We start from the raw sequence: 21,933 nt of genomic DNA on the forward strand, positions 1-21,933 counted from the left end.
TTAGCTGTCTCTTGTGCCACATGCCTTCAAAATCCGAACACATGCATGTGCAAGTTAAAAATGTTCAAGTGCAGGTGTTTACATTTGCAAAGCGTGGGCTTGGTTGTCTGTATACAATTGAACATGTGCAAAAATGGAGACCAGAGCTGAAACCTTCCCTTAATCTGCAGAAGTAGGTAGTGTGTGTACGCACGCGTGCACCCTGTAGCTAAAGCTATAGACTCTTCAAATAATCACTCTTCTAGAAATGCCTTTCCAGGCCAGCTGAAGCTATAATACACTTTAAAAAGTAGCAGCAGATGCAGGGAGAGAAACTGCGTCACTACCAGTATAGATCTCGGTGGAGGGTGTTTCCTAGGGAGTATATCCAGTTGGGGTTAATAAATTCTTATCTGGTCGCTAATCCTCAGGAATTGTTTGTCACTGTTATCACTCTTTCACTTTCTATAATGCACCTTATTAATTGAAGCATTTTTGAAATGATGGATACATGTCTTCTATTTTTCAGGCTGGAATGGCACTTTATAAGATTGTCCCCAAAAACCCTTACTACTTTTGGTCTGTGATGAGCCTAATTATGCAGGTGAATACAGCATTTTGATTGAATTAAAGACTTTAACAGTGGCTGTAATGTTAACGTTGAGATGTTATGGGTGTTTTCACATTATGAAAAATACCCAGTAGCTTTCTCAAATAAGCTGGCTGGCTGCCTGCTAGCATTGTAGGGTGCTACTATTTCTGTATAAAGTCAGTATAAACACCGAGCCCTCCTCAAATCTATATTTTCTGTCTGGTCCAGAAACTTACCTGGTATTGCTCGTCTCTTAGACGTCAAGAATCCTACAACAGTAAAAATCAAAATATGCTATTTTGCACTGGCACAGATAACAGACTTGAGCGTTAATCAAACTTCCTGACAGACCTCCTTTAGGGTATGTCTGTGCTATGGACTTACAGCAGTACTGTTGCAACTGCGCGACTGTAAAGTCTCCCGTGTAGCTGCTCAGTGCCAACAGGAGAGAGCTGTCCCGTCAGCATAATTAAACCACCCCCAACGAGCAGCAGTAGCTATGTTGGCGGGAGAGTGACTCCCACCGACATAGCACTGTCCACACCGGCACTTTGTCAGTGAAATGTATTTCAGTCAGGAGGGAGGAGGTTCACACCCCTGAAGACAGAAATGCTAGTATAGATTTAGCCTTAGTCAGGCAAAAAATAAACATGGAAATAATAATTGTATGCTTTGAAATAATTTGATTGTAGAAGAAGTGAATTCAGTAAGTGACTTGTATTTTTATTGCTAACACGTTGTCTGTTATGTTGTTCTGAGACTCAAGTTGTGAAGAGTGAGCACTTCATTGTACCATCAGTTGCTTCCCCAGCAGCATGTTTTACAAAACTCTGTGTCCATGCATGTAGCTGATGGTAGCCCTGACGGGTATTTCGTGGGTTGATGCGTGTCATGTTTCCCGCCTGATGAAAAAATTAATTTTGAGTTGGACAATAGGAAAGGCTGTTAAATTGCTACAGTAATTCTTCTCTCTCCCCTAGTCTATTTCAGCACAAGATGAAAATCTCTCCAAAACAATGTTTTTGCCCCTAGCTGAAAGAATGGTGGAAAAAATGGTGAAGGAGGATAAGATTGAAGCTGAGGCTGAAGTAAGTTTTGCAAATGTGTTTTCTACTTGATGTGAGCATCGTTAATACATTGTATGAGCTTTACGTTGTGCTAACAATGTAGCTTAATTACTTTGTATAGCATACCTAATACTGAGTCTGGTTCCCATTATAGTGCTCTGTAATCTTTTTTATTATTAAGTACACAAAGTAGAAGGCTTGCTGGTGATCCAGGGGGAGCCGGCTGGTCAATGCTGGCTCTCCATTTCCAGCTGGTAACTCTCAATAAAAACAGCTCCAAATATTATTCTCCTAATATTCCTGTTCAAGGGAAGGAATTGCTGTGGTTGCCACAGGGATGTTATATGATTGCTAGTGTGAAGGAAGGGGGCCTATGCAGACATGACTAGAGAGAACATGGTCCGTGAGACAAGTGTGACCCACTCTATGGATGTTTAAGAACCCCTAAGATAGAAAACAAGTTCTCTGTCTCAGAAGAACACACAAACTTAATACAAATACATTGCAGCCAGGGATTCTAGTTTTCAGTTTAAACCAAAAACAGTAGCTGTTGAGACAATTGCAATAGTAACTTCCAAAGCTGACTTTGAGAAAGCATAGACTGGTCAGATTCTTTCAAAGGGACTGTCAGTGAAATACATGTCCTGTTCACTTTTTCCGCTGGGACACATCCAGTCCGTGCTCTCTGGGCTTCTCCTCTTGGTCAAACAAAGCAGTATGGTCAGCAGCTTTTCTTATGTGGTTACACACAGTGCGAAAACATGGGAGACAAAAGAAATGTTGATATTCACATTTGTTTAAAAAATGGATTTTCATTGCTAATTAAACAGACTTCTGTAGTCAAGTGAACCTATATAACAATTTTCTGGGAAGTCACAAGGTGCAAAAGTAACCAATAACACGATGAAAGTGAGTAAAAATCAGAACTGAAAACTGGAATTTAGTTGAACAGGACAGCAATGTAGCTGCAAAGAGGGGGAGGGGGAATCTCAGCAATGCATTTATAAGCACAGGGGCCCCATGGCCAAAGGGAGTTTTGAGAAGAGAAACTGAGAAAGGAGAAGGTGGTTGGTGTACAGAAAGTAGGAGACTGCTGCATGAAATAAGGTGTGAAGCAGGGAGCGAGAGCAGGAAGACAAAGGGAGCAGTGTGGAGAGAGGATATAGAGGAGCATAAGGAATGAAAGGGTGTTGGAAGGAAGTGAGGGCAGAGGTTGTAGGTGGTGTAAAATTGTGAAGAGTTCATTGCTAGATGAAGTGATTTCTTTGTAGTGTTTGTAAAGCCCAAGGGATCCTTTGGGATTAGAGGGCGTTAAATTAAATTCTTGAATTTTCCTTTCTGGTGGCTGTTAGACAGTTTTACAGACAGCGTTGACTTTCTCCTCTTCCTAATGACAGAAGCACAAACTGTTTTTATTTCCAGACCCTTTTCACTTGTTTTACTTCCAAATGTCAGTGTGTACAAATCTTTCTTCTAAGGTTGAACTTTACTACATGATACTGGAACGTTTGGAGAAGTATCAGGAAGCCTTGGATGTTGTTAGAGGAAAACTAGGAGGTAACTTATCTTTCAACGCTTTCGGTCAATTAACAACCCCAGCTGTGTGGAGGTTTGACGGTATTCTTGCTTTTGCCCCAGGTCTTTTGCTGGGAACTTGTATTATGTGGATTTAATTGATCTGCACGTGTACTCGTTTAAAGATAGCTGTAAATTAACTTAACTCATACCAGTAACACACCTTGAGCCCAATTCTGCAGATTTTCTTACTGGTTTCATCAGACTGCTTGTGGTATTACTGCACGCAGGAGTGTTTGCAGCATCAATTCCATTTGCTGTGTTAAAGTAGCAGCATGTTGTACAAAGGGCAATTATCAGATTAACATAACTGAACCCACAAAATCCCATCATGTCAGCTCACAACTACCAGTGCCGCTAGGGATGGCATTATGCCCCTTCCTCCTGGATGATTTAGAGCTTTATTTTTCTACCACAAAAGTGAATTTGTCGCTTAAGAGCAGCCAGAATATCAAGGTTCCAGTCAGACTCTACAGTTCTGCACAGAGTCCTGTGTACTTTTCAAGGGAAGGTTTTGCCCCCGGGTCCAGCAGCTTCTGAGCCATACTTCTAACAGAAAAAGGAGGGTAGTGATGTGTTATTGAGACGATTGTTTTAATAGAGTTTCTGTCCCTCCTTATGTCATATGTTGACCAATAATTAGGCATAAAATGTTTTCTTTCTAATCGCAGGTTCAGCACTTTCCTCAGTTGGAAAATAGGTGCTGATCCAGCAAAGAGTTTCTAGTGCTGATGCAGAACATAAGAACAGCCGTACCGGGTCAGACCAAAGATCCATCTAGTCCAGTATCCTGTCTACCGACAGTGGCCAATGCCAGGTGCCCCAGTAAGTTGAGGTACCAGGTCTTAAAAATAATGAAATGTTAGGACTCCCAGCTTTTCAATAACAAAGCACTCATTTCTAGCACCATTGACCTGCAAGAATTAGGACCTTAAAGCTGTTACTGACCTCTTGGTTTAGCAGTGCTTTTTGGCATTGATCCTGGACTTCAGTCCTGGCCCTCCAGTCTTGGAGAAGAATGTGTTTTCTCTCTTGCATCCTGTGTAGAATAAGATACTTTGTTCTGAAAGTTGTTAAAGAAAAATGATTGAGGAAATAAATTCACAACTGTTTCTGATTTAGAGAAGTTGACTAGTGAGCTCCAGAGTCGAGAGAATAAGTGTATGGCGATGTATAAGAAGCTGTGCAAGTGGCCAGAATGCAACGCACTGTCCAGGAGGTTGCTACAGAAAAAGTAAGTTGTGTTCACATCTATGCTACTGACTCACTCTGTGACCTTGGACAAGTCATGTCACCACAGCACCCCAGCTGCTTGTCTCTCCAGGTTTGAGACTGAATGCTTGAAAAGTGTTGGAGATCCTCTGATGAAAGCTGCTAAGACTGCAAATTATCATTCGTTCACATGGAAGCTCCGCTAACTGTCACAGTGAACAAATGAGTTGTGCAACGTGTGCTTTCCTGAAATAAACTAGTTTCATTCTCTATTTCCAGAGGGCCATACCTTGCTATCCAACATTCTAATTTTCAGAAAAAATGCAAACTTGTACTTGAATTTCATTTCCTACAACTATTTCCTACAATCTAGTTCTCTTAATCTGCCAGGCTTCCTTCTGGTGGCTGATTTACACTACCACTTAAGTCAATGTAACTTGTCACTCAGGGGTGTGAAAACGACACCCCTTGAGCGACATAAGTTACATCGACTTAAAGCGGTGTCTATACCGTGCTGTATCGGTAGGAGACTCTCTCCCACCCACACAGCTTCCGCCTCTCGCAGAGGCGGAGTAATTATGCTGACGGGAGAGTGCTCTCCCGTCGGCATAGCGTCGGTTCACCAGATGCCCTACGGTAGTGTAGCTGCATCGGTGCAGCTGTGCTCATGTAGCACAGCAGTGTAGATTTGCCCTAGGAAATACACTGACACGTTCAAAGCAGCAGATGCATCAGAACAGAGCAAATCAGGATGATCAGATCTGCCTCTGAGACAGTCATGAGGGTTTGTTGTAAGGACTAGGACACAGTTAATGGGATTATAGTGAATCCTGTCTGAAGCTGCCATCCAAGAGATCAAAAACATCTTACTTAGAAAAACTGTTCTTTAACAAAAGGTTGAACGTAACTATAGTGGAAATCCTGGGGAGATTTTTAAAGCCTAGAGTCTTGGGGGGGGGCAGGGGGAGGACTGGAGGGAATGACAACAGCTAAGGTTACTACAATTGAAACATTAGATATAGAGAGAAAAGTTTTCAGTTTACTTCGTGCATTCTGTAGCACTTTGTATATAGTCAGTTTCACTTGTTTGTTGATGGTCAGATGCATTTCCCAGCTCCTACATTAGCAATTTGGTGGTGCTACTCTTGAACCTGCTCATTCCCTTGTTGGAAAGGCCTTTATAAATGTTAATGGGAGCCAAAATCCCTTTTAAAAAATTGTAAAAGAACTTCAAATATAAATCTGGACTTGAGTTTCTTGAAATATGTTGGTTTTAGAAACCTCTGCTTAACAGTGCCCCTTTAAGATGGGAAATTTTCTAGTGGAAATGGTTCTTGGTGCGTTTTTTCCCTATGTGTTTTAATTGTTCTGTGACTTGCAAGATCTAACAATGTTTTTATAAAGGACTAGACTTGCATGTATGAGTAACATTATTTGCACTTTCCTTAATTTTGCTCCTTGCCTGTTTTTTAGCTCGGATGATTGGCAGTTCTATATAATTTACTTTGATTCAGTCTTTCAACTCATTGACAAATCCTGGACTCCTCCAGCAGAAGGAGAGCAGTAAGTCAACTACTATCCCTGTGGGTTTTTTCCTCTTCATACAGTAGATGTCAAAATCCTAGTTTGTCCCTTGATAGTTTTACTTTAATGAAGGGATGGGCAATTTTAAGGTAGTGGAGGGCCACAAAACCCACTAAAACCATTGATGGGCTGGGGTTTGAGACTTGGAGGTTGGGTCCTGTCCCCGAAGGGAGTGTTGGGAGTGAGCTTACCTTGTGGCAACAGCTCCTGTCCTTCAGAGTTGAGCTCGGCTCCCTGCTCCGGCACCTTGGCTCTTGCCACAGTGTCACGTAACACATGAGTAGGCAGGACCCTCCCCCTGCAATCTGATGCCCTGTCTCTGTCCTGACCCTGGGACTGCCAGGTTGCCTACCCAATCTGGGCTGCGGTGGGAAAAATAGAACAATTTGGCAGGCCAGATGCGGACCCCAAGCCGCCAGTTTCCCATCCTTGCTTTAGTGTATCCAATATCGGTAAATAGCTAGTGTAAATGCATGCTAATGTAGAGCTCTCTATCTCAAGAATTATCATGGCTGCTGGCACATAATGTGCCTGAGCTACTTAGCTGCAGAAGCTGGTCCCTGTTCCAAGAGGGCACTGACCCCCTCTGGAGGCATGCATATAATGCTAGTTTTGACTTTACTAGAGCTTCCTTAACCTGCTCCCTTCACAGAGTCTGGGTCAGAGAGTCAGTCGAACCTAATTGCTTTGAGGGAGTGATGTTAAGGCATGCTTACCACTTACTACCAGTGCCTCAGAAATGGGAATGATATAAGAATACTTGAAATCAATACTCATATCTTTAACTGCACAGCTCTCTGGAAGGAGAAGTGCATTATTCTACAGAGCAAGCTGTGAAATTTATAGAGGAGAGGATAACAGAAGAAGCTAAGAGCTCTCGGCCACTTCGGGGACCCTACCTAGCCGAACTGGAGCTGATTAGACGTTTGCGACACAGGGGTTGTAAGGATGAATATAAACTAGGTAAGAGCCACTAATTGGATGATAAATTAAACCTTAAGGGAAAGAACACCAACCTAGAACAAGCTCTTTGTACTGGGATCCTCAATTTAGTAGTGCCTGATGTAAAGTGTGTGCAGGGATTGCATGCATAAAGCATCTTCAGATGAAAGGTGTTATAGAAGGTCAAATATTATTCCGATAACAATTCTAGAGTGTTTTAGACCTTTTAAAACTAGGTCTTTGGGGGAGATTTCAAAGGCACCTAATCAGTTTAGGAGCACAAACCCAGTGACTTTCAGTGGGAGTTGTTCTTTGATAAATCCCTTAATAATTTTGAAAATCCTCTCCCTTTGTCATCCTTAGTGTAATCACCTGCTGATATTTCTTTGGGCTCTTTGGCAGTCTTGTAAATGAGAACAATAATGCTTGTTAAATGCACTTATTGGGGGTTTCATGAGTTTAAAAAAAAAACACTTTGGGGAGTGGAGTAAGGAAGAGAATGTGGTTTAATATTAGCAGGGTTTCTGCAGACCCTATTTAAATTAACTCATTTTGCATTTAGATGCAGGAAAATAAATATCATCAGATAAATTGTGCGTGGGTAGCTTGAAATATTCTCCTGGTTTTCTTTTTCCCCTCTCTCATTCTTTATCAGATGGGTTAAGCTTTGTGATTGACTGTAAGATCTGAAATGAAACTATCATGATTTATAAATCACTGTTTAACTTTGAACATAAGAAACTGCTATGAATTTGTTCATTTGCAGGACTGAAAATTCCTCATAGTTATATTTAGGCTTGGCAGAACTCTGCTTTTTCTTTAAATAATTTTGACAGAGAATATCTGTTTTTAAGCATTTTTTTCTATTTTCATTTGTTTAAATTTTCACAAGTCCTGGAAATTATGGGTGGGAGGATCAGACAGTCATTATTTAATGAGCGTCTAATACAGTGGTTCTCAACCGGGGGTCCGGAGCCCACTGCGGGCGCCGCAAGCATAGAATCATAGACTTTAAGGTCAGAAGCGACCATTATGATCATCTAGTCTGACCTCCTGCACAACGCAGGCCACAGAATCTCACCCACCCACTCCTGTATCAAACCTGTGTCTGAGCCATTGAAGTCCTCAAATCATGGTTTAAAAAGGAGGTTTCAGGGGGTCTGCCAAGCAGGGCTGGCATTAGACTTGCTGTGGCCCAGGGCAGAAAGCCGAAGCCCCATTGCATGGAGTTCCAAGCCCCCCCCACCCAGGGCTGGAGTTCCAAGCCTGGAGTTCCAAGCCCCCCCCACCCAGGGCTGAAGCAAAAGACTGAGCAACTTAACTTCACAGGACAACCTGTGGTTTGGGGCCCCAGGCAGTTCCCCTGCTTGCTATCCCCTAATACTGGCCCTGCCTTTTATATGCAGAAAAACAGTTGTTGTGGCACAGGTGGGCTTTTGAGTTTTTATAGCATGTTGGGGAAGCCTCAGAAAGAAAAAGGTTGAGAACCCCTGGTCTAATATGTTCTCAAGCAGCTTTTTTCTTACTTTGCCTAATTGCAAATTTTTGTTATCAATGGAAATATTTTTTTCTTCAGTGTGTGTGTGTGTGTGTATGTATGGTGAAACTGATGCTCACCAAAATTTACCAATAAAAATCTAATCCTTCCAAGCCTCGTTATATTATTGACTTTGCTTCTAAGTGAGCATTTTTTTTTAAAAAAAAATTGAACTGGCTTCTTTATAACTGAGTTTCTTTGTTAGGTGACCCAGAAGAACTAATGTTCCAATACTTCAAAAAGTTTGGGGACAAACCCTGCTGTTTCACTGATCTGAAGGTATTTGTGGACCTCCTCCCATCTAGCCAGTGTACAAAGGTAAGAACAATAGCATTGGGTGAAGTAAAGGGAGGGGTGCTGGAGACTGCTGAGTGCACCAGCTGTTAGCTGAATGCAGCTTTTGACAGTGGTGATATCAAAAGGAAACTCCCTTTCAGGGAGGGAGGGAATCAGTTTTTTAGAAAAACAAATTGTTGATAATGTAGAACTGGTCAATTTTATTCAAAATTCTGCTCTAACCAGAAAAAATAGTGTTTCTTAAAAAGCAAAAATGCCAAAGTTCTGAATAACTACACACACTCACTCTCTCTCTCTCTCTCTGTTCCTGCAGGCATAGAGCATGCATGGAGTAATTCAGTAACTATTTGTAGGACTGAGCCTTCTTCTTGCAGTTCTGTGGTGTCCCATCACTTCTGTTGATTTTAGTGGCATAACCTCTCCTCACTCTTGTTCAAGTTGTCACAGTCTGAGATATACAGTAGAGCCCAAAATATCTATCACCATAAAGAGGTTTATTCTCCCTGTATAAACATGCACAGCTACCATTGAAGCCATGTGAGTTAAACATGAGCGTCAAGGGAAGATAAACCTCCATAGAATGAACTTTAGTTTCTGTCTAAAATATCAGAATGAATAAGATTGGCTTGTTCGATAATAGGACTTGTGTTACTATTGTGTTAAACGTTATCCTTCTTTCCTTCTCCCCTTGTCTGTCCTTGTTCATGCTCTGTGTCTCATTGTAAATACTCTCTGGGAAGATCTTTCTCTTAATCTGTGCCAAGCACCAGGAACAGTTAGGGGACTAAGTAATGACACTGTAGCAGATCTAAGTGACAGAATGGACACGTCAGCATCAATTGAGAGAGATGTCTGAGACACTATTTGTATTTCTTCCAGAATCTTTCTGACCCCTACCTTATTTAAACTTAAATTGAGAGAGGATTTCAGCAGAGTCATGAGCAGCTTGATAGATGGCTTCAGCCTCTGGGAATCCTGCCACTCACCCCCTTGTTCTTCTAAGCCATTGTGGTATATTTCTCGGGGATGGGAGTTAGATAAAAAGTCCTGGATCAGTCAAAGGCTGTTAACAAAATCTATGTAAACTACATACGGGCATTGTCCATATTAGGGATCCCTCTGTTGCTAACATCGGCTCAGCTCCCCCAATGGTGGTAATGTTGGGAGCCCTACTATAGACAAACTGCTGCCAACACTTTAAGCCCCATGTTATCTAACTTGTTCAGAGCAGGTATAATCATTGTGGTGTTAAAGCCATTTTTAGCTAGGAGAAAATGATGGTAACATTGCAAGTGTAATTTTAAAAATGACTCATTTTAATTCCTAAAGTACTGAACAGGTTTAATTCTAACTTACCCTGTCTTGAGAGAGTTAATTCCTTGGAAAGAGTTGTATGGTTGGTACTGATAAATGTGATTTTTAATAAATAACAATAGAATTTAATTTCTACTTGGGGCTCGAAGTTAGCAAGGCGTGGAGCATTCTGGCCACAATCCAGCAAAGCACTTGAAGACATAGTTAACTTTAAGCCTGTGTGTAATCCCATTGACTTTTTTGGTACTTCCTACATTCTTAAGCTCAGAATCCAAATATGTACCGTCTTGAGGAGTGAGCCCTCTAACTTCAAATTTCAGTGCCGCTTTAATTATGGAGTTGGTACCATCACCTCCATAATCTCATTTTGTCCCAGTTTCTGAACATGGATATAAGACTTGCTGTTTTCTTGAGGTGACTAAGTGCATTGCAAAATTTAACACTTGTGTTTCCTTTCCAGTTCATCAGTCAGTTGCTGGGAATCATTCCTTTGTCAGCACCAGCAGAGGGTAAACTTGCACTACCAGCTGACATCAAAGCTTTGCAACAACACTTGTGTGTGGTTCAGCTAACAAGATTGCTTGGTCTCTATCACACCATTGACAAAAAACAAAAGCTGAGTGTAGTCCGGGAGTTAATGTTAAGATACCAGCATGGATTGGAGTTTGGTAAGAAAATCTTGAAACTAGTGCATTGCAGTTAATACATATTTAGACTTTCTTATGGGCCAAATTTCCAAAAACTTGTCACTTTTTGTAACATTTTTCAATTTTACCAGAAAGAAAGTAGTAGTTGTATTTGTACCTGGTTGCTTTAAACAATCTGTAACCCCAGACCCTGCAGTACTTAGTTAGTATAGAAGAGCCTGGAAGTGAAACTCACTAGAAACAAAAGTGAAATGGATCCGTTCCCTGTCCACTTTGGGGGAACTGCAAAAAGCATAAATGAGGAAATGCAACACATTGACAATTCGTTCACTTTTTATAATCTGACATTAGTAACAGATGTAAGGAAACTTGGGATTTCAAAAATAATTAACCTGACAGTGTTCTTTTAGAAATGTCATCTGGTGGGCTGAAAGGCTGCCAATTTACCTCAATTTACATAGCTATGTGAGAAATGATTGGCCCTGTTTATTGAATGTAATGATTTTGATAATACATGTACTATGCGGGGTGACGCTTTTTTTCCCCTCTATAGGGAAATCTTGTTTGAAAACTGAATTGCAGTTTTCAGATTATTACTGTCTGCTTGCAGTTCACCTGCTTCTGGATATGTGGCTAGAGGCAGGTAAGTCCCTTCAGTCGTCTTCTTCTTAAAACTTATATGAATAATTTTCTGTTTCTACATGTGTGTTCTGCATCCCTTGAACAGGAGGGTTGAACCTTGCTTCCTTCAAATCTCAGTTGTAGTTGCTACTTATTGGGCAGAAGCTGTCACTGTTGAGTCACTCAGCATTAGTCTGTTGTTTCCGAGCGTAGCCAGGGTCCATCTCCTTGAGGCTTAACTCCCTTCTTGTCCAAAACTTATTCTACAAACAATGCTTAAATTGCTTAACTTAGACGTTAGTTATTTAAGGCTATAACAGAGATGTGTATCGAACTATTACTATTGATTATTTGTATTACATTAGCTCAGTGCTGTTCTGATCTATAGGAAGATACAGTCCCTGCCCAAAGACCTTACAATCTAAAAACAAAAAACAAAGTTTGGGGGCAAGGATACAACGTTACAAGTGAAGGGCTGAGTGTGTGGGGGTGTGACTGAATGGTCAGCATGTGGCTTGTTAGTTCTGTGGGTTTGGGATTTTTTCTGCATAAACTATCCCCAGCTGTTTAAACTGTCCTCTTCTGAGCTGGTGTTTCCTTACCCAAACCTCGTTTGAAATCTGACATTTTTTAAGAATTTAAATTTTTAAGTCCCAGTAAAATCCTGGGAACTCTGCCTCCTTGCTTAGGACTCCACCCCCCCCCCCATCCTTCCTCAGTCCAGCCTCTCTCTGCATCCTTCTGCAGAGAATCTGCCCCCTCCCTTCTGCACAGCCGCCTTTTCACTTAAGAGAAATTCAAAAGTCTCTCCTGACATTAGACTGCTGGCATTGCTTTGGTATTCACCCTTTGATATTACTGATTGAGGGACCCTGGCCACGGAAATCTCCCCAAAGTCCTGGCTCCATAGTGGTTGAGGGTTAGGGAGCTCCTCCTACCCCCTGGTGGTATGACAGCTACTGCCTCTCCTTTCTGGAGAAGGCTTGGTCCTTCACCCTGGGAAATCTCATGGAGAGCTCCAGCCCACAAGGTTCTCCAGGGAGGATGGCAGGTGGAGCCACATGCCCCGAAATTCCTGGCTCTGTTGGGGGCAGGGAGTACCCAGTTAACCCCCTCTCCATGGTGCTTAAAGGCACCCTTAATCTTCTGATGTGGTTACAGTCTACAAACCCTAAATGGTCCAGGAGTCGTTTACCAGAGGGTCATTCTCTCACTGTCATACACTGCTGGTGTGTGGGGTCTGCACTCTGTGGTGGATGGTAGCAGAGTGTTCCCAGTGGAAGAGCCAGGCACTTGGAACTAGCTCCTTCTAGCAGGTGCCTGTTGCATCCAGATTGAATTGTAATAATGTATTTTTAAGGTACCTCCATGCCTTGCTTTGGTGCTGAGCGTAATACAATTTATTTAGACATTCGTATCATTCAAAGTAGCTTTAAGAGAGGAAAGTAACATGCAGGCAGCATGGGAAATGTGTTTGAGGAGCAATGAGAGAGGTTTTTCAACCCAGTGTAATTGTTGTGCCAGTTTCAAACCCTGCTCTCTATTAAATACCCTGTTCATGCCTAATGTCTGTGTGTGCTTGTCTCCTCATCACCAGGTGAAGAGATGGCCGTGTGGCAGTCCTTGACTTTATTAGAAGAAGGATTAACCCACAGTCCTTCTAATGCTCAGTTCAAATTGCTGCTCATTCGAATTTACTGCATGCTTGGTGCATTTGAACCTGTTGTGGAGCTTTATTCCAGCCTTGATGCTAAGCACATACAGCACGACACCATCGGGTGGGTAGTATATACTCAGAATTACATGGTCACACTGGCTCTCTGCTAACCGTGCTCAAAATTTTTAAATGTTCTATTTTCAGTTTTCTTTAGAATTACAAACCAGTAATATGTTGTTAAAAGGATCACTCCATTCTGGTAGGATCAGCTCAGCCCTTCCACCTTATGAAATGGATAAAATGAGTACCATGCAGTTCACACTGGGGAGGGGAAGAGAGGTCTGTTAGATGAGATCTTAAAAACCAAGATTTTGTCTTTTGGTGGACAGTGAAGATCCCATGGAGTTTTTAATAAGGTGGGGGATTTATCCTGGCGCCCTTGAATCAGATTTCCCCTACTGTCCCTATGGTTTTGCAGCGTGCTTTGCCACTTAGGTTCTGCCTTCAGCCCCAGAGGGAGCCATGTTTCTGTGAGGCTTTATCAAAATAGCATGTGGGATTAAAGGTGCTTATGTAAATGTGAGTTAGTATTACATGTAAAACACAGACCTCAAATCTTTTTCAGCTCCACCATAATGTCCCTCAATCCATTTCTAGTTCTGACATTTGTTTCTTATGTGGTTTTATATTGGTTACTTTTAAATCTTGGTACCTCTGAGTGAAGGGGACCTACTTATTGATTTCCTTCTTTGAAAATGCCTTTTGAATTTGTATGCCTGGTATGGAGGCAAAACTTAGCTCTGACATACAGTGCTGGTCATGCAATCTCAAGACTGTGCTGTGGTAAAACACAGGTCTGGTCTACATTACAGACCTATATTGGTATAACTACATTGCCCGAGCAACATCATTATACCGACTTCACACGCACCCACCCACCACTATGTCGGCAAGAGAGGTTCTCCCACCAACATAGCTACTGCCTCTCAGGGAGGTGGAATAACTAAGCCAACAGGCTTAGAGCATCTTCATTAAAGCAGTGTAGCTGCGCCAGTGCATTTTAAATGTAGACTTGCCCACAGATCACAAGTGCATGGAAGGGTCTTGAAGCTTTTTTTGTGGATATCAGCTTAAAAAAGCTTTTGCCCCTTGGATCAGATAGAAAGAGGAGCTCTGTGTCCTGCTGATCGTGGTTAGGCAAAATTAGAATTTAATAATAATAAAGAGGAACCTTTACATTTAAAAAAAAAAATTGAGATGAACATTGTCAAATTCCCATTACCTTGTAACTCCCTTGAGAATTGTATATGAAGACAGAAGCTGTGCTGTGATTCTCTGGTCAATGAGACTCTTGATGAAATTCATCTTCTCAGGGCATTGTGTGATAGTGTATAATTCAAATTATTGTGTTATATTTCAGTTACCTTCTGACACGCTATGCAGAGTCCCTGGGTCAATATGCTGCTGCATCCCAATCCTGCAATTTTGCACTCAGGTTTTTCCACTCCAACCAGAAAGATGTAAGTCACACTAATTTCTCTCATGACTCCTAACAAAGCAGTTGTGTCCAAGTTACTACGAAAAGAACATGCGTGTGATAGAAAGATTTATACAGGATTTGCTGTGGGTGGATCACAATAGAAAAATTGGATCTATAACATAGCAGCTTGTTGTGGCTATAGTAAAGGTTTGCCTCAGCTTTTTGTTTTCTGTTCAGAAAGGTTTATAATTCCACCACAAAACTTCGTTGCTTGCTGGAATTCTGCTTTTGACCTTTCATTTTCTAAAAGCCAATATATTATACAGTTATTTCAAAAGTCCTGCGGTGGCCATTTTAGAGCTAATGGCTAAAGAATAGTGATTCCTGTGTTACTATAAATAAAAAATAACATGGCAAGTGACTGGTCCATGATGGCATAAATTCATATTTAGCATTTTGGAAAGTTACGTGGCAGCACAGGTTGATGATAAAGATCCTGGTGGCATGAACCGGTGGTCCGGAAGCCTCGCAGTAGACTGGTTGAAGCAGGATAATTTATGTATGGTTCGTCTCAGTGGTGCAGGTTGTCATAATAGTGCAGTAACTATGTAGGGAATAGGGTGAGGGTAGGAAGAGAGGAAAAATTAAACTAACTTGATTGAAAACTGGCTTCAGTAAAGCAGAACAGAAGTAAAAATTAGCTGCAATACTTTGAAACAGTAAATAAAGATGAGGATTTGGGATTCTGCAGTGCTAATGGAAACGCATTTCAACTGCCGCCAGCAGAGTGAAAGGTGGCGTGACTTGCAGGAAAGTCTTCCTGATTTAAAGATGAGTCTCTCAACTATAATGGGGTTCTTTGGAGTGGGGCTGGTGAAAGAGCAACTGAACTCTCTGAAGAGCATTTGATACTTCTTAAAACGTGCCTGCACATGGCTAGGCCTCCCGAAAAATTCAGTTGCTTGCTTGTGACTCTTAACACATTTTAATTATTATTGTCATGACACTCTTATTTGTGAAATACATTTCCTGGAAGAATCTTGGTGTAGCCATAGGAAAAATATCAGTGTTGTTCCACAATTGCATTGTCAGTTTTTTGTTTTTGTTTGTTTAAACATAACTAGATATAGAAGTACTGATATTTAGGCTCATTTCTTTAGTCTTGGGGTGAGTATTTATTAGGCAATTAGGAATAGAAGAAATTGCTCTAATCTGTAACAGTTGTTACATGATTGTATATAAGTGTTGCTCCCCACGATGAATTCAGGAGGTACATTTTGTACCACGGAATGAATTTTAATACCTAGCACTTACATGGTAATGCTTTACAAACATTGATCATCACAACATCCCTGAGAGGTAGGTAATAGAAAATTATCCCCATTTTACTGATGTGAGGAAACTGAGGTACAAAATGACTGACTTTGCCACACTTCGAGTCATTGTCTGAGCTGGGATTAGAATTTAGGAATTCTTGGCTCCCAGTGGGTGGTTTAAAACTCACTTTGTCCTTCTAACATCAAATACAAATGTAAGGGTTATCTGTACTGTGTAGAAATGCATGTATGATGCATATAATGCAGTCATTGCATAGAAGAATCTCCTTGGTCTGTCAATAGCTAAATTCTTTCAATGTGTAAGGTTTCTGTAATGCTTTAACTGTCTTCTAAGGGTGGAAATAGAAGTGGTGATCTTAGTTGCAAAATGTGGCTGCAACTGATATGGAAAAGATCTTGTGACAATGGGGCAGAGAACCCCACTTGTGCAACAGACATGCTGGATAGATGACATCTTAGCTTTCTCTTTTGTTATCCTTTACTTGCCTGTTTTTTTTGTTTTCCTCTGCTGAACTTATTTGTCAAGATCATTGGGACTGTGTGTGATGGATGTGCACTCATTATACTGAAACACAATTCTGGATGGAAACATTAATTTTTTTGATAGATGAGTCTTGGATTTATCAACATAGTGGCTTTTCTTTTTGTTTCATTGAGAAGTTACTCTTGCTTTTGTTAAGCCATGTTTGATCTGTTTCCAAGTAATTCAGTGGAAGAGACTGCAATTCAGGACAAAGTGACTTTCATTGATAAAAAGTTTGACAGCAACATGCCAAGAAGGAAAAATAAAGATTTGAAGAAAACACCTAATGGACATAATTCTCTTGACTGAGCGCACTAAAGACTGTAAAGCAGCAAGAAATCATATTGATTGGGAAAACAGCTCAGATTCAACTAACATCAGGCTGCATTATTGCCTCTAGGCACCAATTTAGGCTAAGGTTATTCTGATCAGTATGACTTATAAAAATGCTTGGGATGGAGAAGATTCAGTTGCCCTTTTCAGTAGCTCAGGGCACATATCCATATAAAGATCTATTGAATCGCATTCCATGTGGTATTGGGACACTCTTGGCAGGAGGCACGCTATTCAGAATCTGGTGTGTCAGTTCAGTTTTCAGAATTCGTGGAATACTTCTTACCTGGATTAGTGTATTGGTTTACTCTCATCTCAAAGAATTGGAATCAAAGTGGAAAAAGATGCATTTGGACTATCCACTTCTTCCTACTATTAGTCTGGAGACACAGCTTTGAAGACCTACACATGTCATTTTTCTTCTCATGGATACAGCATTCCAGACAAGTCATTAAAGGCGGCTGACTAGTAGCGTCCTTGATTTCTGAAAGACAAGCATTGATTTACTCTATCGTCTGACCTGAGGAGTTTTAGATTTGTTTAATGGAAACTACACTACTGTAAGCATTACCAGCTTGCCTGTAGTATTTATCTTTAAATCCTGTCTGTTTTGCAAATTGCAAGAGACAAAGGTTCATTTCCAGAGTTTTGTTTGAATAGGACGATGTCGTGTCAACAATGGAAAAATAGGGCTTCTAATAGAGGTCACACCTCAACTGTCATTAGTTCAAAATCTGCCTGCAGTTTTCATTCCCTCCTGCTGTTCAGTTAGGGGGTTGCCTCTTCATCCTACTAACAGTTCTGACGTCAGCTTCCCGGATCCCCTTCTAGTTCCACAGCAACATCTAACTGCAATGTTAAAGGAGGACTGTTCTTTAAAAGTTACCTTTTTAGCTGGGTTAAGATACTGCCAGATGCTTGTTCCTTGCTTTTTAGATTCTTGTTTAGAAGGCTTGAAATTTCACCAAAACATGTGTCTCCACCATACTGTCCAAATACAGAACACACTAAACATGCCCTGTAGTGTTTTGTTCTTTGGATTTTGCCTGAAACAGTACATTTGGGGTTTAAATTGAGTGATCTCACATAAAAGTGCAGTTGTTCTTAGTGAACAGTACTGATCATCTTAAACTAATGCATTTTTCAGCTTGCTTGCTGAATGTATGCCCCATGGTAAGGTGAATTAAACCCCTGACAAGGTGACCAACATTAAGGAATCCTGTGGGGTGCACTATTCAACAGTCTTGAATATTCCTGTTCTGAGAGAGACCAGGAGGAAAAGAGGCAGTATTGCTGTACTTGACCAAAACTAAAAAGGCAACTTCATCCTTTTCAAGAGAGTCCTTCTTTAAATCTGCAGAATCACAAGTAATCTCTTTAATTTTCTTGTGTCCGTCCGTCTTTAATTTCTCCAGATACTGCAGGCAAACAGAGCACCGAGGTGTCCCATGGGGATTTAAAAGCCGCGTCGATGCAGTTGAATTAGCGCCCATGGCGCAATCCCGCGGCCTGAAATGAATTCTGCAAGGCTGTTTATCAGAGGGTATGTTGTTGAATATTGGCATATTTTTCATATTATGCAAATAACCAAATTGCTTGGTAAAAAGACAGGGAGAGAACTGGCTAAACGGACATTCCCTGTTTTTGGCAAACATACGGTGACATTTGGCTGTGTTAAGTACAGTCTCTCAAACTCTTCAGACCAGGTTCAATCCGTTGGTATCATGTATTATAGACACACACTGGTGACTTGATCCGGTGTATGTCAGGTGTGAGTTCATCCCATAATCTTTCATTTGTGGTTTTCATTCTGATTTTCCAGAATTTCTCATTGATAGAGTAATTCTGGTAAAGTATCTATCTTGTCTTGGTGCATGAATTGCTTCCTATGTCTTTATATTTTGATATTTACATCAAAATAAGTGCTCGTTTTGGGCTCCCTACTCATATAGATCTCTTCATGGGGAACACTTGGATGGGCCTGAAATCTTGGTTTAAAGTTTTTATTGTTGCATTTCGTTGGAGAGGGGAGGCAAACTAATGCATGGATTCTGATGTTTCCTTTGGGATTTAGATTGTATTGAGATGTAATGTGTACACGCCGCATGGTGTTATCCTGTGATGCTGTATTCAAAACCTAATAAAAATGAGAAGCAAAAGTGTAGCATGAGTAATTTTTTAAACCTATGTGAAAGTAACACACAATGGCACATGCCCAAGTCAGACGCAGGAAAATCTGGGGTAGATTTATTTTGGTTATAATGGATTTTCTCAATGAAATGGTTGCATTTTGTTCGAGATGCCCCCACTTTCTATAGCATGCATAACAAGATCTCAAGAAAAGAGGAAGCTTCCACAATTCAAAAAAAAGTTGCCTTTCAGTTTTAGGGGTGGCACCAACTTGAGGTTTCTTAGTGTTGGCTCATTTATTTAATAAAGAAATCGGTAGCTTGCTAGACACGCTATCCCAGGGTACAGTCTGCTTTTGCTAAAGGAAAGCAGCGAAGTTTACACCACTATCTGTGTCTGGGAGGCTTGGGCAAGCAGAACTGCACATTTCTCCCAGGTGATAAGTGCTTGCTAGACTCTACACCTTCAGATTCATGGCAGTCACAAATTTGAGTTGGCTATAACCCCGTTAAGACTCTAGTTGTTTTTACTTTATCATGGCAACTAATACAGAGATGATGTGTGTTCCTTCCTAGACCTCAGAATATATTATTCAAGCCTACAAGTATGGTGCATTTGAGAAGATCCCAGAATTCATTGCTTTTAGGAACAGGCTGAATGCCTCACTTCACTTTGCACAAGTCCGCACTGAACGGATGTTGTTAGACCTCTTACTTGAAGCAAATCTGTAAGTATGGCAGAGACAAAAGTAAAGTAACTCAAACAGTAAACCAGGCAGGGGTTCTGCAAGGGAAGGGCAGCCTTTCCTGAACGGGTGCTTCTTGTCTACCTGGTACGAGTCATCAGAGTAGCTTTCCTGGTAAGCCTTAGGCCTGGTCTACACTAGAAAATTAGGCTGGTTTAACTGCATCACTCAGGTGTGTGAAAAATCCACACCCTTGAGCAGCATAGTTAAGCCAACCTAAGTCCCTGCATAGGCAGGGCTAGGTGGACAGAAGAATTCTTCCATTAACCTAGCTACCGCTTCTCGGGGAGGTGGGTTGCACTGTAGTTGTGTTGCTGCAGCATTATAAGTGTAGACAAGCCCTTAGTTTCCCCATCTGTAAAATGTGTTATACTACTAGGGTACCTCAGAGGGATGTTGGGAAGTTTAATGTTTGAGGTGCTCTGATGGAATGTGCTATTGAAGTACAACATAGACTCATTTATTATAATAAAAACTTTATCCAATACTTCTAATCCCTCCAATAACATTTACTACCTTCAGTACAAGCTCCAGTTAGTCCATGTTAGTTGCTAGTTTGCTGTCCCCACCAGCGTTATCTCTTTAACGCTAGTAGGTAGGTTTGACTTTTATATATGGTAGCTAACAGTTATGTGCTCTGTAGAGAATATAGACTATATCAGTGGGTTGGGCTTTCACCTCAACTATTAAACATTTGGTTTAACGATACTAATATTTATGTACTAGATCAACCAGTTTAGAAGAAAGTATAAAGTCCATGAGTCTGAGTCCAGAGGAAGATGATATTCCATGGAAAGATTTGCATGACAACAGAGACCTAACGGTCTTATTTAATTGGGATCCAAAAGACAGGTGAGTACAAAGGCCTGCAGGGGTCAGTCTTTCAGAAATGTGTTTTAGGGAGAAAATCATTTCAAGGTAAATTCCAAGTGTCACTTAAATATTTTCTAGGCTGGCTAACTGTGCACATTTAACAGGAGCATCATTTACAATTTCTAACAATGCTCTCATCTTACTTATTCACATTAATACCGTTCCCTGAATTTCCAGTCATTCCACCTTTCCACATGGGATTCCAAAGCTTTGCACCTGAGTAGGATAAAGGATGTTCATGCAAGCTTGCTACTGTTATGAATATAAAACATTTGTCTAAAAACCTTTGGTGCCTTTCTATAGGGACATTTCTGAGGAGCATAGGAAACTGTCATTGGAGGAAGAAACCATCTGGTTGCAAATCCGATCTTTAACTTTAAGGCTAGTAAGCGGACTCCCAACTCTTAGTCATACTGTTCACCCAAAGAACTCTGAAAAGACTGCTGAGAATGGTGTCTCATCCAAAATTGATACGATACGGTCTCTGCTTCAACAACTGGAAACGGCAGTGGATTCAGGGAAGCAGTTTCTTGAGCAGAAAATTCAGGTACCTGTTAAGGAAAAGTGATCCCAGAATCTTTAATGCCCATGAATGCAAGCACAGCAACTCAGTGCATCTTGTAACGTTCTGCAGGCTGCAAAATTCACTTAACTGATCCTGAGTTTGTAGCTTTTGAAATCTGAGATGTGCCAAAGAACAACACTGTTTTCTGTTTAAGGAAAAGCTGCAACATCTTTCTTTTTCTTTCCTTCTTGCCTAGTATCCTGTCCTTGGCCCTCCTCCTACCCGAATGGCTGGCTTCTTCAGTAATGGCAGCTGTCAGTGCCAGACTAGCTTGTTTTATCTTGTTAGTGATATTTATGAACTAGATACCAATGGCTTAGGTAAGTGTTTGGGTTGCAGGGAGGTTAAACCAATTTGTGAGGGGTGTTGCATGGGGTGGAGGTGTATCTATACAGTTTCAAAATGGCTTTGCATTTAGTTAATAAATTATATTAATGAGTTGGAAACAAATTGATAAACCAACCATGTGTAGATTATTTGAGTGACACTTTAGGTTATGAAGAAAATCACAGCTTTATTTAATCTTATGTGCTTATGTGTTTGTCTTCCTGAATTTTCTTACAATTATATTAATGTACCAGTCATTCACACTTGAAGCATTCCATACAGTGCATATTTTTGTGTTTTTTTTTAACTGTTTTGTATTTTGAAGCAGAACAAACATTATTTTAAAAAGATTTATTTGTAACATTTTTTTATTTCAGAAGATTCAACAGAAATCCAAGAGAGGATAGGGAATAGTTTTAAATCTTTACTAGAACAATTAACAGGTAAGTAATAGTTTGGGAATAAACATTTATAGCCAAGGTGACATTCAAACAGTGATTTTAAAATGACTCACTTAGGCTTCTTTGATAATGTCATCCTTAAATTGCTGGAGGCTGAGAATGGTATTATGTCCTATTGTTTCACTGCCATCTACT

The 21,933-nt window shown here is 40.7% G+C and overlaps 1 protein-coding gene across 2 annotated transcripts in view; it reads left to right on the forward strand.

Annotated features, from left to right (window-relative positions):
• Nucleotides 1-21,933, forward strand: part of NAA25 (N(alpha)-acetyltransferase 25, NatB auxiliary subunit) — a 42,078-nt gene that overhangs the window by 11,488 nt on the left and 8,657 nt on the right. For both annotated transcript variants that reach the window (XM_024196247.1, XM_024196248.1), the window contains exons 5-20: nt 509-583; nt 1,552-1,659; nt 3,117-3,195; nt 4,336-4,447; nt 5,899-5,988; nt 6,803-6,972; nt 8,694-8,806; nt 10,560-10,767; nt 11,300-11,389; nt 12,965-13,145; nt 14,445-14,544; nt 19,403-19,554; nt 20,299-20,424; nt 20,749-20,992; nt 21,207-21,330; nt 21,715-21,780. In XM_024196247.1, coding sequence (XP_024052015.1) covers nt 509-583; nt 1,552-1,659; nt 3,117-3,195; nt 4,336-4,447; nt 5,899-5,988; nt 6,803-6,972; nt 8,694-8,806; nt 10,560-10,767; nt 11,300-11,389; nt 12,965-13,145; nt 14,445-14,544; nt 19,403-19,554; nt 20,299-20,424; nt 20,749-20,992; nt 21,207-21,330; nt 21,715-21,780 — 2,038 coding nt within the window. The remainder of the gene's footprint in view (nt 1-508; nt 584-1,551; nt 1,660-3,116; nt 3,196-4,335; nt 4,448-5,898; nt 5,989-6,802; nt 6,973-8,693; nt 8,807-10,559; nt 10,768-11,299; nt 11,390-12,964; nt 13,146-14,444; nt 14,545-19,402; nt 19,555-20,298; nt 20,425-20,748; nt 20,993-21,206; nt 21,331-21,714; nt 21,781-21,933) is intronic.

Source organism: Terrapene carolina, unplaced genomic scaffold (assembly GCF_002925995.2).
Source record: "Terrapene carolina triunguis isolate 2854851 unplaced genomic scaffold, T_m_triunguis-2.0 Scaffold234, whole genome shotgun sequence".
Classification (NCBI taxonomy): Eukaryota; Metazoa; Chordata; order Testudines; family Emydidae; genus Terrapene; species Terrapene triunguis.